This window comes from Chionomys nivalis, chromosome 1, assembly GCF_950005125.1.
Source record: "Chionomys nivalis chromosome 1, mChiNiv1.1, whole genome shotgun sequence".
Taxonomy (NCBI): domain Eukaryota; kingdom Metazoa; phylum Chordata; class Mammalia; order Rodentia; family Cricetidae; genus Chionomys; species Chionomys nivalis.
This window is the reverse complement of record NC_080086.1, coordinates 63,136,490-63,155,251: the sequence shown is the minus strand read 5'-3', so window position 1 is coordinate 63,155,251 and position 18,762 is coordinate 63,136,490. Positions and strand designations below refer to the sequence as shown.

Sequence of the window (18,762 nt, the reverse complement as noted above, 5' to 3'; positions counted from 1 at the left end):
CTGGTCCCATACAGGTCTGCCTGGTCCTCTAGCACAAGGCAATGCTGAGATTGATCAATTATTGATTGGGAGTGTGTTGCAGGCCTCAGAATTTCATAAGAAGCATCATGTCAATAGTAAAGGCCTAAAGAAAGAATTTTCCATTACATGGCAACAAGCTAAGGACATTATAAAGAGATGTCCTACTTGTTCTTTCTATAATCAAACACCGTTGCCTGCAGGGAGTAACCCAAAGGGTACTAAGAGAAATGAAATCTGGCAGATGGATGTGTTCCACTTTATGGAATTTGGTAAATTAAAATATGTACACCACACCATAGACACGTATTCAGGTTTTCAATGGGCTACTGCCCTGAGCTCAGAAAAGGCTGATTCAGTAATCACACATCTATTGGAAGTTATGGCCATCATGGGAATACCTGCACAAATAAAGACAGACAATGGTCCAGCATATGTATCTAAGAAAATGAAACGCTTTTTTGCTTATTATAATATAAAACACATTACAGGTATACCAAATAATCCTACAGGTCAGACAGTTATAGAAAGATCAAATCATACTATAAAGGATGGGACCGAAAATACCCCCAGAAATAGATTACATAATGCTTTATTGACCTTGAATTTTCTTAATGCTAATGAGAAAGGAACGACAGCAGCAGAAAGACATTGGATAATGGAAAAGTCTGCTGAACTAAATCAACCAATTTATTTCAAAGATGTGCTGACCTCTCAATGGAAGCCCTGCACTTTCCCATCACACTGGGACTGGACAGCAGCTAGCTCTCCCAGGACTTCCATTACCTCAGTTTCTCAGGGTCCTCCAAAGATGCTGTCACACAGACATTCCCCCGCCCCAGACCATAGGAAGTAATTCTAAGAACATGATGCCCACATTCCCAAGAGGTGGGGTGGGTGGTTTTCGGCCATTCAGTGGATTATGGATCGCTGTTTGGGGGGTTGGTTACAAGTTGTTATTGGAAAGGAAGGAAACTAAAGCAAGGAAGTCAGATTAAGGGATCTCTTTCTAGAAGGTTTTAAAAGGGGGATATAGGAACGATAAGATAAAAGGGCAGATTACTGAATCTACTTTTAAATTAATAAACAACTATTAATCGTAAATATTTTATACTGGTATGGATTTTGGTATATTGATATAAATTTGTTATTTTTGTCACGACATGCTATACTATGCTTCTACTCTTAATGTGTTTTTGTATATTGATAGAAATTTAAGGTTATTTTGTTACAATATACTGTATATATGTTTCTACTCTTGTTTAAGGTATTATACCTACGCAGCTCAGTTAAAAATGTAAAGTTCTAGTCACTGAAAGCTATTATTAAAAACAATTTAGGATGATACAGAAATGCAGTTAGCAGTTAGCTATCTATACCAATCTAACTTATAGTCATATTAAGTATGTTTTTAAGGTCAAACAGAGATATCTTAGACAGATGGTCTTCAAACACTTCAGAGATCTACAGGATATAGCATTTAAGATGTTTTAATAACCTAAACAAATAACATTCTACAGAAACAGGAACGAACATACCCCTTACTTCTTCCCTAGAGGTGCTTCAGGAACAGCAAACTGCTTTATTCTGGGTCATGGTAGTTCATTAAAAGGGCATTAGAAATTGGGTACTAAAAATAAGTACTTTTATAAAAACCCATGATATATCCATTTCCAGAAATTCCACATTGTATTTCTCATCACAGCACTGACTCATGCATTCAACTCTGCTAAGAACCTGACACAGCATTACAGTAAATACCAGAGACACAAAGTGAGTCCAACTCCTCATATTCAATGAGCTTAAGTGATCTCAACTAAGGAAAATAAGAAAGCAAAGATCCAGAGACGCAAGACTGCTGCGCCCCAGAGGGCTGACTGTGACCCTGACACATTCTCATGGCACTCAGCCCAACATGAGAACATGCAAAGCTTTAAAATGTTATTTATTCAGGTTTGAGATGGGGTGAATTCAGTTCTACTTAAAAGTTTTCCCATTACTAAATTTAAAAGGCTAATATTGCCACAACAGTTCACCATAGAATAATAGAAGGAAATAGTATTTTTTTAAAACCTGTATAAGTTGAAGCAATGACTTACACAACAACAGTAATACAGAGATCACAGGGATAGGGTATAGCTCAGAAGCAGAGCACAAGCTAGATGGGGGTGAAAATACAAAATGGCTTAAGTGTCGTAAGTCAGTGGATTTAATTCCATAATATTTATTTCACCACAAATAAAATACTCCAAAGTAAATGGGGCCTCATACACGCAACTCATTCTCCTATATGATGGAGTTTGCAACTGAAAGAGAATAGTTACAGAGTCTCAAGATCACCCCAGCAAAACACTGATGCTCAGGCTGTACAGCAAAGGATTAATGCTTCAAATGAAATAGAATAAATTCTACAATTTACAAATACTCACTTCTATACAAAGAACCATAGAAATGTGTTGATAAAAATCATCTAACATTGAGTGAATTTACTTACTACCTCTTCTGTCCCCATATAACTGCACATTATATAGTTACAGGCATTCTTTGGTTTGGGAGATGGGAATACTGCACACGTCCCTTGGAGGCAGGAGGAAGACCTCAGGTGTCTTATCACATTCTTCTCTATTCTCTTGAGATAGAGTCTCTCACTAGGACTCATGCATTTTTAGCTAGGCCAGCTGGCCAGCAAGCAGCGGGTATACTATGGTTACAGACATTCATGATCTCTTAGTTAGGCTTTCTATTGCTGTGAAGGGCCACCATGATCATAACTCTTATAAAGGAAAACATTTAACTGAGGTGGCAGCTTACAGTTCAGAGGTTCCATTCATTATCATCGTAGTGGGGAGCATGGTAGCATGCAGGCAGACATGGTGCTGGAAAAGGAGCTGCTACATGTTGATATGCAGGCAACAGGACGTAGACTGAGACCTGAACGGTATCTTGAGCATATATGAGACCTCAAAGCCTGCCTATGCAGCGACATACTTCCTCCAACAAGACTACACTACTCCAACAAGACCACACCTCCTAATAGTGCCATTTTTAGGGGCCATTTCCTTTCAAACCACCACACATAGCCTTTCAGGTGTGCACTAGGAATCAGAGCTCAGGCTCTCACACAGGAAGTGTTCCTCATTATTCATGTTACAGGTATTTCTATGGGAATTACTCGGCATCTCCAGTTATGAACAAAAGTACAATTTACACACAGGCAGTCATCTTCCATTAACTCTAACCACTCAAATTCAGCTCTGTGCTACGAGAAACACAGTTTACTATTTAGATTTCCCTTGCAAGTATAAGACAAATGGGTTCTGACATAAATTCTCTATTTCCAAACCTTAAACAGGAATCTCTAACCAGATGTTAGAAGGCAAGAGGCAAAGGGTTAAAATGGATCAATAAACTCACTGGTTTGATTCGAAGCTGATTATCCACCACCTCTAGAATGGCATGTCTTCTGGAAACTCTTTTGTCTGTTATCTACAAGGAAAAACATGTCAAATTTAGCCACCTTCTGAAAAGATAAACAAAACCCTTAGCAACACCTATGAAGTCAGTAAGCTAGATATCAAATATATTATTAACTCAATAACTACTTGTCAGATACCTGCTCTCATTTAACACAAACAGTGAAGAGAAGAAGGGACTTAGCAAAGTCAGGAAAGAGTAAATGACTACCAAAAAAGCCTGGAATCTACATATCCCCAAACCCTCCCAATTCCTACACATGAAACCTACCTAGAAAGGATTCCTACCAGTAAAATCTAACAAATAAGAAAAATGTACCAGTTAGGAAATATTTCAAACATAAAAATTCAGCTTGTCATATATGTTAAGTGATAAATGTGAAGGGTGTGGCCACAATTTAGGCAGACACAGATCAGACAACCTGCATTCCTGTTCTGGGGCCATGTGCGGCAGTTGAACAATAAGAAGGCAGAAGGGAAGCAGCCCCAGCCAAACATTCACAGTGAAGAAGAGATCTGCATCTATGTCTTCAGTACAATTACTTCCTGTTTGGAGTTAACAATGGTCAATTTACACTCACAACTATTTACCCACACCAAAGTTCAAAACTACTTCTATCGTAAATGCTCAAATGATCCTCCTTCTCACCTCACTGTAAACATAATAGTTGAGAATAACTTGTTTATCCCTAACTGGTACACGATAAAAAACATTCTAAGCAACAACTAGACAACATTACAATCATATGACCTGTCTTACGATTAGATTACCTATTATCAAATACTTGAGGTCTAGCATTACATATAGCAGGATCAACATTATCCCTCTGAGCATGCTATAGCAATGTATAGATAAAATTAAACCCATTGAGCCTGCAAAGCCATTCAAACTGTCACCAATCAGTACTCATTCTTTAAAATCATGTAGCACTTCCACGCTGATGACACGACTCTGAACGTACAGGGCCACGCCAGAGTGAGGCCCACAACAAGTGATTATTCCGGAAAAGAGTTCATTTAAAAAAAACTCTAGGAAAAATATCTCCAAAACCTCATTTAAAATATGGCTATTTCAAAGAAGCAAATATCCTAATTAAAAAAAAAAAATAGAAGTTTAGAGACTCCGCCATGGTTTGTGACGTGTCCGAGTGGACAGAACCAGCAGCAGTTCAAATGCTAAGCTACATGCAGGGCTCCACACCGGGACTCGCCGTGTGCTACTGAAGCTCTTATTCACTCTGCTACCTGGGTACTGAAAGCCAGGGGCTTTAAGAGACTCAGAGCGTGCAGTGTTCAAAGTCCTTACTCTTACTAATAAAAATGAGAGGAAAAAATGGCATATGACAATACCTAAATAAAATCATACATTCAGAAGCAGTCACAGCAATGCAAACTACTTCCTGTTTTTATTGTGAGGATCAAGATCTCATCACACAGATGGACTCTAGCTGTCGGGGGGATGTCGTGAGAAAACCACAAGGAAGGTTCCTCTAGGAATCCACCAAGGCTGCTCCTCTTTTTACACCATCCATCAGCAGGAACGGATCTTCCAGGCTAAACTCTAGGAAGAATGGGCTATTTTGAATAATACAAAAGTATAGTGTGACCTCTAGTGGGCACATGGTTTATTCCATTACAAACGTCTCTTGGCTTAAAAAAAGTTTTTTTGGGTACAGAGCTGCATGCCTGTAACCCCAGCTCTTGGGAGTGAGGCAGGAAAATTGTAAGTTTAAGGGCAGGCTGGGCTATGTAGTGAGATCCTGTCTTTAAAAACAAATTCATTTGAAATAACCTAAATTCGAAACACATCCTCCAAAAAGTCAAAGAGATCAACAGCTAGAAGGAAAAAAAAAAAAAAAAAAAAAAAAAAAAAAAAAAAAAAACATATCAACAACCAGAAAACAGAGATTCCAAAACCCTTTAGCTAACATGCTGGAGAAAGACAGCAACAGCCAAATGGTTGAATGCTACCAAATACGACTTCATAGTGCAATCTGCAAATGTCTGGTTCCTAATCTTCCCAAAGAGGGTACAGAATATAGAGCTTAGTGGCCATTTGTGTGTGTGTGTGTGTGTGTGTATCAACTTTTAATGACCAGTTTATAGTCCAGCTTTCTCATCTGAACCAGGCTAATAAAAAGAGACTGACTCAAAAGCTTTGAAAGGATTAAATTAGAATATCTCTTTAGCCAATGACTCATACTCATTTGCTACCCAGACTACTTAAGGGTTGGCTACTGATATTACCCAAAGGACTGCTATTATCAGGTAAGAGACCAGGGGATAAAAGAATTAACCTGGGGTGTGGGGGAGGGGCACTGGATTGACCAACCTTTTCTGTAACGGACCATACAGTGCAGCAAATACTGTAAGCTTTGTAGGTCAACAAGCCATATGCTAACCCTTAGAGTAACAATTCGCCCTTAAAAGATAATAGAGGTTTTTTGTTCGTTTGTTTTGGTCTGTTTGCATTTTACATCTCATAATCGAACTTAGCTCAGCCTGGATTTGACCCTAGTTTGTCAGCTGGATAGGATGATAATGATGTTAACACACTCAGTACTTTTTTACGGGCACCAAAAAGAAATGTCTGTGAGTTGACTAACGTTGACTGAAAACGTACTGCCCCCAAACTGTAAAATCTTGACAAGCAGAACCAAGCCGTGGAGTTCCCTAGGACAGGAGACAGCCTCAGTCGAGCCAACTGCGGCTGCCCGGACACCTCGCACACTTACTCCCAGCAGAGGCCCGCGGCCTATCACCGTCTGCCCGGGTCCCACGGGCACTGGGGGACCGCCGTCCAGAGGCTGCAGAAAGAAGTCCAAAGACATGGGGGTGACAGCAGGTTCCTTCGCCGGGAGATGCCTCGCAGCCACCTCCGTCAGACACTCGGGGCATGTCCCGGAGGGGTGTGAAACAGGAGGCTCCTTCACTGGTGAGGGTGCTTCCTCTCTTTCCGGAATCACCACTCCACGTGGGCCAGTAACTCCAGCAGGAATTCCGAGTCAGCTCGTTGCCAAACTACTTCTTTAAAACTGGGGCTCACACCCACAACTTCCCGGACCTTCCTCCCACAGGACTCTTGGAATGCTGGGTCTTGTAGTCCCTGACACCTCCCTTCCGCTCCGTTCCAGAGCTCAGGCCTCATGGAAAAACTACCAAACCCAGAAGGTAACGCGCGCATCTCTGCGCCTGTGCAGATTCGAGTTGTGGGACGAGGGATTGGGCTGGAGTAGTCCTGATGTCAAGACCCGTGGAGAGGTTCCAACTGAGTGTTTAAATAGCCACAGCGCTGACCTGGTGGCCCTGTGACCTCCCGACAGGGGGACGTTCTTTTCCCAGTGGAGTGTGGTCTGTGTGTTTCTTCCCCTTCCTTTACATAAAGAGGAGGCTTGGGCTAGAATAAGACCTCAGTGGCAAGAGTGTTTTCCCTACCCCAAGGAGGATGTCTGAACTAGATTTTAGGGTTCAGCCTCAGGAGGGTCTTGTCTCTGCTGTGCAGGAGCCCCATGCTCAGTCAGAGATCTGCAGCCAGTGGGTCTTCTATTCTTTAAGGCAGAAGCCTAGCTTAGGCGCTTGGCCCATGGAGCTGGAGAATCTTCCTTCTCTATAATAGAGGAGGACTGTTCTCTGGCTGGGCACCAAAAAGAAACGGGGGAGACCTTACTTGGGGGAAGCGAATATATGGGGGGGGGGGGCGATCTTTCCTATGGAGAAACCATGTGCTATATATAAGCTCAGGGCTCCCAGCTAGAGGGAACTTTCTCTTTGCAGGAAGTCTGGGCCAGAGTTTGGCATTGCCGTGCTAGGATCTTCTCCTTTCTTGTGGCTAAGACGAAGCAGACTCAGCAAGGCCCTGTGTCAGGAGGGTTTCCCTTCCATATCCCGGCCTGCACTACAGGCAGGGCTCTACCAAAGGAGGTCTCCCTGCCACAGAGTTGGAGTAAGAATGCCCAATGCATCCCTGAGGCACAAGGTCTTCTCTCCACCTCCTAACCTGCTTGATAGGGATGAAGATAATCTAAAGAGACACTTGTGTCTCTGCTTGAGCTATCAGAACAATAGGCCCTAAGAGACTGAAATTTTCCCCCAGTAAAATCATGTTGTATGAAGAAACAGAAAGCCCCGGGCAGTGGTGGCACACGCCTTTAATCCCAGCACTCAGAAGGCAGAGACAGGCAGATCTTGTGAGTTCGAGGCCAACCTGGTCTACAAGAGCTAGTTCCAGGACAGGAACCAAAGCTACAGAGAAACCCTGTCTCGAAAAACAGAAACAAAAACAAAATAAATAAATAAATAAATAAATAAATAAATAAATAAATAAATAAATAAACATAAGAAATAGCCTAAAGCCTGAACTAGCCAGAGGACAGACTTTCCCTCAGAGAAGATTTCACACAGTCTGGTCAACTTGTCAGAATGCCTTGCTGGAGCAACTACAGTACCGCCAGTAATGGGCAGGGCCACACCTTGACTGGAGACTGCTCAGATATTTATATATTTGGCCCTTTATTTAAACCTTGGCCTTGCAGTAGGAAACTGAAGATGGACTTGAAGGTCACTGGAGCTCTTTGACCCTCCTCCTAATCAGACATCCAATGAAATTTTTCACAGAACTAGGAAAAACAGTTTAAACATTAATATGGAGACACAAAAGACCCCCAAGTGGGTCAAAGCAATCCTAAAGGAAAGAAAGAAATGGTGTTACCACAGTATCTGATTTCAAATTATACAACAGAGCTATAGTAATAAAAGCAGTATGGCATTGGTATAAAAAGTGCATACATAGAGTAATGGGGTAAAAGAGAGGACCCAGGAGGAAACGTGGAGCGAACCTAACCTTTGGTCTCTGAAACAAATGATGCCTGGAAAACTAATGGCCTGCACATAGAAGAATGAAACTAGATCCATAACTCCTACTTGTATAAAAATCACTATCAGTTTGGCCTGTGGGACATTTTCTTGATTAATGACTGATTTTGGAAGGCCCCCACTGATACAGTACCACTCCTGCGCAGGTGATCATGGTTGTAGAAGAAAGTAGGCTGAGTCACATGTAGTGGAATTTCCCGGCACTTACAATGCAGAAGCAGGTGGAGCTTTAGGAATTTGGTGCCACTCTGGTCTACACCATGAGTTCTAGGACAGCCATAGCTACATAGTGAGACCTGTCTCAAAATCAACAACAACAAAAAAAAAAAAAATAAAAGGAAGGCTGAGCAAGCTAGCCGGTGAGTGAGTGATCCTCCATGCTCTCTGCTTCAGTTCTTGCCTCAAGTTCTGGCACTGATGTGCCTTCATATGAGGTGTAAGGGATCCACCAGAGAAGACCACTTGGGCATGGGTTCAAGCCGATAGGAAGTCTTTTAGCCAACTGGCCACCTTGGTGATCGGGACAGAGTGCAGTCCTGAGCCTTTCTTGGTTGGGGTGATTTTTTTAAGCACACACACACACACAAAAAAAAAAAAAAAAAAAAAAAAAAAAAAAAAAAAAAAAAAAAAAAAAAAAAAAAACTCATATTGAAAAAATAATGACATCTTGAAACTTTTGGGCAAATGGATGGATCTAGAAAACATCATATTGAGTGACATAACCCAGACCCAGAAAGACAAATATCATATGTACTCACTCATAAGTGGCTTTTAGACAAAGTAAAGAAAAGCCAGCCTGCAGTTCACATTCCCAGAGAAGCAAGACAACAAAGAGGACCCTAAGAGAGACATACATTGATCTAATCTACATGGGAAGTAGAAAAAAACAAGATCTTTTGAGTAAATTGGGAGCATGGGGATCATGCGAGAGGGTAGGAGGAGAGGGGAGAGAAAGGGAGGGGAGCAGGGAAAAATAAATAGCTCAATAAAAACAATTTTTAAACACTCATCCTGGGTTGACATACTTCCATTAGCCTGAATCAGCACTATGGAAGCCAAAAAGCAAGTTTACCATTTCAGGACTTTCCCACACTATGGACTTAGATAGATGAGGTCTTCATCCTTGCCTTGGCAGGTGTTGCTGCCTACATGCTGGGCTCCGAGGCCTGTATGGCACTCCATCACAGCATCTGTTGTACTAAGGTCTGGGGGCCTGTTATATTATGATGGATTACAATGTCAAGCTGACATAAACCCTCTCCTGCCCACATTTCCTTTGGTTGTGGGGTTATCACAGCAATATAAACCTAAAGTAGAACAGAAACTGGTACTAGGTTCTTGGGACGTTGCAGTGACAGACCTGACCATGTTGTTTTTGAGACTTTGGGCTATGGGACTGAAAGAAGGCTGAATGTATAGAGCTTTACTGGGGTGTTCTGGGGGAACTTGGGAGACAATGCTGAGAGCACTGAAGCTGAGGGGCGCCGGGCTTGCTCAGCTTCAGAGGGAACCAAAGACTATCATGGCTGTTTATGTGATATTATTAAGAATCTGCAGTCTATGGTCAGCTGGAGCCAAACACCAGCTGTGATTAACAGGAAACCAGCAGCACTAAAGGGAAGCCTTTGCTTTGCTGGGGCAATCAATGCTGCTTAGCAGGAGCTGAGACATTAACAGGAAGAAGAGACCAGCATCACTGAGGTGAACTGATGTGGGAGTCCCCTCTATGTGTTGCTTATATTGGTTAATGAATAAAGAAACTGCCTTGGCCTGATAGGGCAGAACTTAGGTAGGCAGAGGAGACAGAACTGAATTCTGGGAGGAAGAAAGCAGAGTGAGGAGACACCCATGGATCCGCTATTGGAGATAGGCATGCTTTGCCAGTAAGCTATTGTCACGTGGTGATACACAGATTAATAGAAATGGGTTAAATTAAGATGTAAGACTTAGCCAGTAAGAAGCTAGAGATAACGGGCCAAGCAGTGTTTTAATTAATACAATTTCTATGTGGTTATTTCGAGGCTAAGCCAGCTGGGTGGCTGGAACAAAGAAGCCGGCCCTCCTCCTACAGTGAACTCTGGGAGTATTTCCTCAGGGTCAGCGCACAGAAGCTGTGGTCCAGAGAGGGCCAAGGCTGATTCTCATGCTATCAGCCAGACTGCTAGTCTTGAAGGCATTAAGGTATCATGAAGAGCAACTGAGGCATGGGCCCAGGAGAGCCACTGGTGAAAGGCTAGCATTAGGGTTACACACACACACACACACACACACCTGGAGTGACAATTTCCACAAGATTACTGCAAATTATCAATCTTCTTACTCCCAAAAGATTCATAATCCTAATACCAATAGTTCCATTAAGACTTTGGGGCTGGAGAGATGGCTGAGAGGTTAAGAGCACTGGCTGCTATTCCAGAGGACTTGAGTTCAATTCCCAGCAACTATATGGAGGGACACAACAACCTATAATGAGATTTGGTGCCCTCTTCTGGTGTTCAGGCATACACTCAGGCAAAACACTATATACATAATAAACAGATGAATTTTTTTTTTAATAAAAGACTCTGGCATTAACTAGAATGGCCATTAATACTCCTTACCCCTTAGTATCAGCTGATGAAAGTCTATCCCACCAGTCCAAGAGGAAGAACATCCTTACAGTGTGAGATACAGGCCTTATTTATCTCTCTGGACCACAGAGCTAGCATCTGCAGAACACTGGGCGTACGTGGACACTACAGAAATGCTGAATGGGGATGAGACAATCACAGATGTACTTTGGAATAAACAAATACTTTATATAATGAAATCTGAAAATCTTCAAACTGCTTTTTATACATAGCTTATTTAATCTTATTTTATGTGCATTGATGTTTTGCCTGCATGTAAGTCTACGTGAGTGTGTTAGGTTCCCTTGAGTTAAGGAGAACTTGAGAACCTGAGAGCTACAGGCAGTTGTGAGCCACCATGTGGGTGCTGAGATTTGAACCTGGGTCCTCTGGGAGAAGAGTCAGAACTCTTAACCACTGAGCTATTTCTCCAGCCAATCTTCAAGCTTCTAATCTTCCCGAAAAGGGTAGAGAATATACAGTTTAGTAGCTGAAGATATATGGGGTGTGGTGGTGGTGATTAGCAACAGTGTCTCTGTAGTCCTGGATGTCCTGAAACTCACTATGCAGACCAGGCTGACGTCAAACTCACAGAAATCTGCCTGCGTCCTGAGTGCTGCGATTAAAGGCATGTGCTACCACATCCAGGGTTTTTATTCTTTAATAGTCTGCTTGTAGTCCGATTGTTTTCATGTGAACAAAAATAATAAAGAATATCTGAGAAAAATTTGAAAATATTAAATTATACAGCTTCCTTGATGGAGGAAGGTCATTGGTTAAAAATAAAGAAACTGCTTGGCCCTCATAGGTTAGAACATAGGTGGGTTGAGTAAACAGAACAGAATGCTGGGAGGAAGAGGAAGTGAGCTCAGATGCAGGGCAGCTCCTCTGAGAGACAGACGCCATGCTCTCCTCTCCAGAGCAGATGCGATGAAGCCCTGACCCAGGATGGACATAGGCTAGAATCTTCCCGGTAAGCACACCTTGGGGTGCTACACACATGAACAGAAATGGGTCAAGCAGTGTTTAAATGAATAGTTTGTGTGTTGTTATTTTGGGGCATAAGCTAGCCAGGCTACCAGGAGCTGGGGCGGCAGGAACACAGCCCGCAGCTCCCACTACAGAATGGCACCCACGTGGATAACTGCATCCACAGAAAGCCTGAGAAAGCTTGGGAAAGAATAGAGTAAAGCGTGTTTTCTTGATAGCAACAATTTCTCGGGTTTGCTCTGCTTGCTAGAGGCAAGCAAGCGCTCTCATCTAAGAGAGGCTTCCTGACTCAGCTTTAGCTGCAAAATCCTGCAGCTCATTAAGAGGTCCTGCCACGAAACACTTAAATGGTATGATAAAAGTTGACTGCATGCTTGTTTGTTTTCAGCTGTAGCAGGAAAAAAGTTGTGCTGTTTTATTTAAAATGATGGTTTTCTGGTCTGTCCTGCCAGGGCAAACTCTGACTCTTTGAGGCAGGAGATCAGCTACAGAGAGAGCATTTGAGTGTTGTAGCTTGTTTGCTGGCAAGGACCTTGAAACGCCACAGAGTTGTGGTGATAAACATGGCTACAGCCGGTACCTCAGCCATGAGGCTGGAAAGCTAAGGAATGGGCTGGATCCAGTCATCAAAGCCACAGCTTTAAACCTACCCATATTGCTCAGTAATTTCAAGGCTCGTGTGGTCAGAGAAAGAGAGATACAATAAAGAGAGATTCAAAGACAAAGAAAACCTTTAAATGATTTACAGTGTACTTAAAAATATATGAAGGCTAAATGTTAAAGTTCTTAAAAGTAAAAAAGAAAAACAAAAATAAGGAAGAAAGAAAGTAGTTGGGTGTGGTAGTACACACCTTTAATCCCAACACTTGGGAGGCAGAGGGAGATTTACCTCTGTGACTTCAAGGTGTGGTAGCACACGCCTTTAATCCCAATGCCTGGAAGGCAGAGACAGAAGGATCTCTGAGAGTTCAAGGACAGTCTGGTCTAAAGAGTTATTCCAGGACTAAGATATACAGAAAATATAAAATAAAAGTAAAAGTAAACGAAATAGAGGTTAAAATAAAGCCGCACAAAGATGGAAAATACAATGAGAATCTTGATACTATATGCTATTATGCTCTGTTTGAATTGTTTGAATGCTGAGGAAGGAGCAACAGATGCTAAAAGATATTTGTTTATAAATGCTGCTGAAATGCCGGGCGGTGGTGGCGCACGCCTTTAATCCCAGCACTTGGGAGGCAGAGGCAGGCGGATCTCTGTGAGTTCGAGACCAGCCTGGTCTACAGAGCTAGTTCCAGGACAGGCTCCAAAACCACAGAGAAACCCTGTCTTGAAAAACCAAAAAAAAAAAAAAAAAAAAAAAAAAAAAAATGCTGCTGAACTAATCCAAGATAGATATTTTCAAAATACCTTGACTTCAGAATTTGGATCTAAGGATATGATACTTTGGAAAAGAGATTCTTCTTTTGTTTTCACAGAGAATGAGACTCTATGGATTGCTTCTTCGATCCCAATATGGTATGATAGACCACGCCCTCCTGAAGGGTTGCTGTGAACACCCTTAAAAAATTGCTTCGCTCACCTGCCAACTGAGATGAACCTAGCAGACAGGTTATCCCATAAAAGACCCGAATAACAGCGCCCCCATTCAGCAGGAAGCAGTTTGGAGAGAAAAAACTGCACCCATGTTCCCATATATTGTTTATAAATGTTCTTTTACATTTAAAGGGGGAGATGATATAGATGTGAATAATTTGCATTGATATGAATCTTGGTTTACTGATATTAATTTAAGGTCAATTTTATTATATGTATATGTATTTCTGATATTGATTAAGGTATTGTGATTGTGAAGTTCACTTAAAAATGTAATGTATATAGGTTGTTAATGGATAATTATCAATAATAGTCAAGCTTGTAGTCATGTTAGTTAGATTTTCTAGATGTACATAGATATATTTTAGATAGGCATTCTTCATATCTTTCAAAGATTATAAAATATGGCATTTTAAGTGTTTTAATAACTTAGGGTTTTTCATGACAATGAGACACGTCTGCTCCTGGCAGCACCAATCTACTTCAAGAAGAAAGAAGATGGGCATCGAAGAGGCACCTTATGAAGTTTGATAGCCATTTGGGCAAGAAACTGCTCTTGCCTGGACTATTGTATAAACTGGACACAGAGAACCCACAGAGAGAGGACTACTGAACTTGCCTAAAGGTGAGATTATCTTTCGGGGTTCCTGATTCATGAAAGAGTCTACGAGACATTCTGCAGGACACAGCAGATAGTGACTGAACTGCCTTTGAAATTTCCTGCTTCATGGAAATGTCTGCTGAAAACTATGGGCCTGTAGGCCGAAGATGGATGCCCCAACGGTACAGAGAAACTTTGGGTGACTGTCAAGGCAGCGAGATGTCTCTGTCATTTCTAGAGTTTGAAAGTTGCTTATTTTTTGTTTGCTTGGGTGATATTGTAAACTTCTTGAGTCTTTGATGGAGTTGAAGAATAGATAGTTATAGTTATAGTTTTCCTTAGTTATGATAAAGATAAAATAGATGTAGATATTGTAATTTTTACTTGATAACTGTTTTGTTATATGTAATTTTGCTATGTTAAAGTTAAAGCCTTCCTTTTTTTTTGTTTAAACAGAAAAAGGGGAAATGATGGAGGAAGGTCATTGGTTAAAAATAAACTGCTTGGCCCTCATAGGTTAGAACATAGGTGGGTGGAGTAAACAGAACAGAAGGCTGGGAGGAAGAGGAAGTGAGCTCAGATGCAGGGCAGCTCCTCTGAGAGACAGACGCCATGCTCTCCTCTCCAGAGCAGATGCGATGAAGCCCTAACCCAGGATGGACGTAGGCTAGAATCTTCCCGGTAAGCGCACCTTGGGGTGCTACACACATGAACAGAAATGGGTCAAGCAGTGTTTAAATGAATAGTTTGTGTGTTGTTATTTTGGGGCATAAGCTAGCCAGGCTACCAGGAGCTGGGGCGGCAGGAACAAAGCCTGCAGCTCCCACTACACTTCCTTAGGTAAATTATTGGCCCACAACCATTTAAGGATCATACCACAATCATATCATTTAAAGATCAATGAAAAAAATCAATGAAAAAGAAAAAACTTTTAATAAAAGTGAAAAAAAAAGAAAGAAAAGCAAACATAGCTGCTGCTAGACATGATGGAGGAGAAGATAGATTGCAGATATGTAGGAGAATACAGTGAGGGGCAGGGATCTCTGGTCAAGTCCAGCCTGTACATGACCCTGAGCCATGTTGGGAGGAAGAGAGGGGAAGAGAGAGAAGAACAAGTTGTAGCAGCCAGGAGGCCCAAATGTACAAAAAGACAAAAAGAGCGGGTAACCAAAATACTTGGATTATATAGGGAAGAGGAGCCAAGTCTCTGGGCTAGAGAGTGTAAGGTCAAGGGCAGATATGCCAACCAGGAGGATCCTTTAACAGGTAGGGACTGAGGGATGCAGAGGGAACCTCAAAGCCAGGTTCACTTTGATATGTTAAACAGGCATCACACCTCAGCCATTTGTCCAGGGTTTGAAACCTAACAATAAGGTTCACTCAGCTCTGCAGAAGAGACTAGAAAGAAATAGCAGGGAGGTAAGATCCCTGGGTTGACCACCTTCTGTAAAGAGCTATTTTGTTACAGTCAGACTTGGTATGCCAAGGCTGTAGCCCTAGTAATTTGCCATGGAAGCTAATGGTTGTTGTTTAATAACACTTTTAGGTTATAGTTAACCCACACAAAACCAGCTTGAATTTAGCCCTGCCAAGATGGCAGTGATAATAGTTAGGACTTTTTAGGGGCAACATAAAGCTGATGTTATCAGCGAACTAAAACTGAAAATGTACTCCTTCAAACAAAAAATCCTGACAGGATCAACGTGGTTAGGAGCCACCTTGGCTTCAAGAGAGCCAGCAGTCACAGCCAATCATGGCAGACCACCAATAGCCTTGGGTTAATCGCCTGTTGTGGCCAATCAGATTCTCCTGGGCTCCAGGACAGAGCTTGAGAACAGGCAGGGAGCCTTCGCCAAGGGATGCCCTGCCACCCGGCCCACCTCCAGACCTGCTGGTCTTCCACAGTCACCTCAGTGAGGAGAACCAAACTCTCCTCTAAGGCGGGTGCTGAGTTCTTCCACCCTGGCCAGAGGCTACATAAAGCTAAATGACTGCTCCAAGGGGGCAGGGGCAGGGAGCACTGGCCTAGGAGTCCTGGGAGCCTTCCTTCTAGTCCTCTCAGGAGCTCAGATGAAAGGATCTTAAGTCACCTTTGGACCTGCAGGAGAGAATCTCCTCTTCTCAGTGGAAGCACAGGGGACTGGGACCCGTCAGAGCCTGCTTCCAGCAATGGCCCTGAGCACCAGTCGCCTGCACGATTATGTTTTCTGATGTGGATGGTTCCTGGGAGTAAACCCACCCTGAGCACACAGATACATAGTTGGAAGGGACCGGGTGGGTCGGAGGTTAAGGCTAATGTTAGGAGTTAGAGTTGGGGTTATGGCTAGCGGTTGTTGTGGGATCCCATGTGGTGAGGGGAGACATGAGCAGGCCGCTATTTATACTGTATAGGGCATCACTGGGAGACTATAGTGACAATTCCTTTAGACATCACACCATGTTGTTGTGACTATGATTGTCACATATAGGGACTCATTTTGTGCACACCAGAAAGAGAAAGAGGCTTGGCCTGAAGGCCTTTAATCCTGCCTTTTCTGTGACTGAGGTAGGGCCGGTGATTATTCTGTCTGCTATAATGCTTTCCATGTTATGGGCAGTTGCTAACCTAGCACATACACTGACTTCCTGTCCCTTCCCATGAAAAAGAGCAAAACCCCACTGGAGCCATTTTCTCATTTTTTATTTTTATTTTTGTGTGCCATAGTCCCCAGCCCTGGGATACATAGCTTCTGAATTTCTACTGATTTATAACATGGAAGGACATTAGTGTCATGGGATATGCTTAGCCTGTCCAAAACCTTCTTGAACCTTTTTATCCAAACCCGACATGGAGCCCATCTTGGTCAAGTATACACACAGCAGACAATTTGGGTGAGCTGGGGTGTAAAAATTTGCTAGTAACCCAGGAGACCAAGTATACCTGGGGCAGTTTACAGGCACAAGTTGTACAATTTTTCAAAATGACTTTGTTAGGTATCACACAGCTGAGCCTGCTCCACGCACCTTGTGTGGACTGGCTTCCACCCCCATTCCTTTAAGGTCACCTTGTGTGGATAGTCCCTACACCTACTTCTTTAGGGTCACCTTGTGTGGATGGTCCCCACCCCCACTCCTTTAGGGTCACCTTGTGTGGATGGTCCCCACCTCCATTCCTCTAGGGTCATCTATTTGTTTTTAGATACTTATCTAAATCTATAAACTGCTCTGAGGTTTATCTTGATGTAATCTAGCTAATGAAACCTTCCTATAGACCTTTAGAAAGCAGGGCCCAAACTGGACAGCGGTGGCACATGCCTTTAATCCCAGAACTCAGGATGCAGAGGCAGGTAGATTTCATGAGTTTGAGGCCAGCCTGGTCTACAGAGCGAGTTTCAGGAGAGGGTCCAAAGCCACATAGAGAAACCCTGTCTCAAACAACAAAACAAGTAAAAGCAGAGCCCGAGGTCACCATCCCATTACAAACACCATGAGAAGAACCTTGGGAAAGAACTCTGAAGGCCCATCCTTGACTGTTTCATGTAAATGCCAATTGGTCTTAGGATCTAAAATCCAAAAGAATATGAAAAAAACATATTATCAAGGTGTATACAGCATGGAAAGACCCTAATCCTGACGTAGTTGTTCAGTCAAAACAACAATGCTGAACATAGAGGTGTAAGTGGGAGAAGCTGTCTAGCTCCATAATCCACTGCCATTCTCCAGTGTGGTGAGCCCGCAAGAGTACAGCAAATGCGCAGCTGGCAGATCTGTCAGACTAATCCACAGGAAGTGCGACATCCACATTCACATGGAGAAACCTGTCTGGCAGAGCTGAGGAAACCCTATCTTCTGGATAAGTCATTGTCAGTTCTGTAATCCTGTGAAATCATGACATTTCTCCCTTCTATAGTCTCCAAGCAGTGTATAAGCCTGACTTTTCCTGTATAGCAACCAGATACCTCCCCACACAGTGAAGCCCTGGTGTGAAAGCATTCACTCAGCCAAACCTTTGTTCTCATAACCAAAATTTACATGAAACTAGGCCCCCTCAACTTTATTAATAGGAGGGAGTATGTTCGCTCTAACAGCAGACTCAGGACAGAGTAATCTGCTGGCCCTTCGTTCTAACCCACGAGCTATTAATATCCTTTACCTTGGTTCAATTAACATACGATCATAGCCCAAAAAAACTAACTGTCACACAGGAAAAAGGCCCGAGTCACTAAAACTAGCTTCAGAAATAATTCTCACTTGGGTACCCTGCTGGAGTCAAAAGCAAAGACCCATTCTTAATTGATCCTCCCTATATCCGGTAGGAAGCTTCACATAATGCCCCCTCTGAGACATAAGGCACCTCCTTGTCAGAGTCACTATTTTTTGTGACTCTGTGGAAATGCATGATTGATACTATTGTTACCATCTATGGAGTTGCAACTTGTCTGTGTGCCTATATAAGCTGAGAGCTTTGTGGAGAATGGTCCTTCTTCCCTTTTTCTTTTCTTCCCTTCCTTCCCCCAGGGAATAAAAAAACATGCAAGAGGAATGTGCCCAAATCAGTCAGTCTGTTCTTTCCCCAGCCAGTTTTTGCCTGCCATAGAGAATCTTAGCTGGACCATGTGGGGGT

The 18,762-nt window shown here is 42.6% G+C and overlaps 1 protein-coding gene across 3 annotated transcripts in view; it reads right to left on the bottom strand.

The window, feature by feature from the left end:
- Aplf (aprataxin and PNKP like factor) overlaps window positions 1-6,521 on the bottom strand; it is a 54,342-nt gene extending 47,821 nt beyond the window's left edge. For 2 of the 3 annotated variants that reach the window (XM_057771779.1, XM_057771790.1), the window contains exons 1-2: window positions 6,227-6,521; window positions 3,433-3,504 (exon numbers count right to left, since the gene is read on the bottom strand). In XM_057771779.1, coding sequence (XP_057627762.1) covers window positions 3,433-3,504; window positions 6,227-6,322 — 168 coding nt within the window. In that variant the 5' untranslated portion in view covers window positions 6,323-6,521. Of the gene's footprint in view, window positions 1-3,432; window positions 3,505-4,841; window positions 4,895-6,226 lie in introns of those variants that run through there. The other variant, XM_057771799.1, reaches the window with a different exon arrangement.
- Between the last annotated feature and the right edge of the window lie 12,241 nt (window positions 6,522-18,762).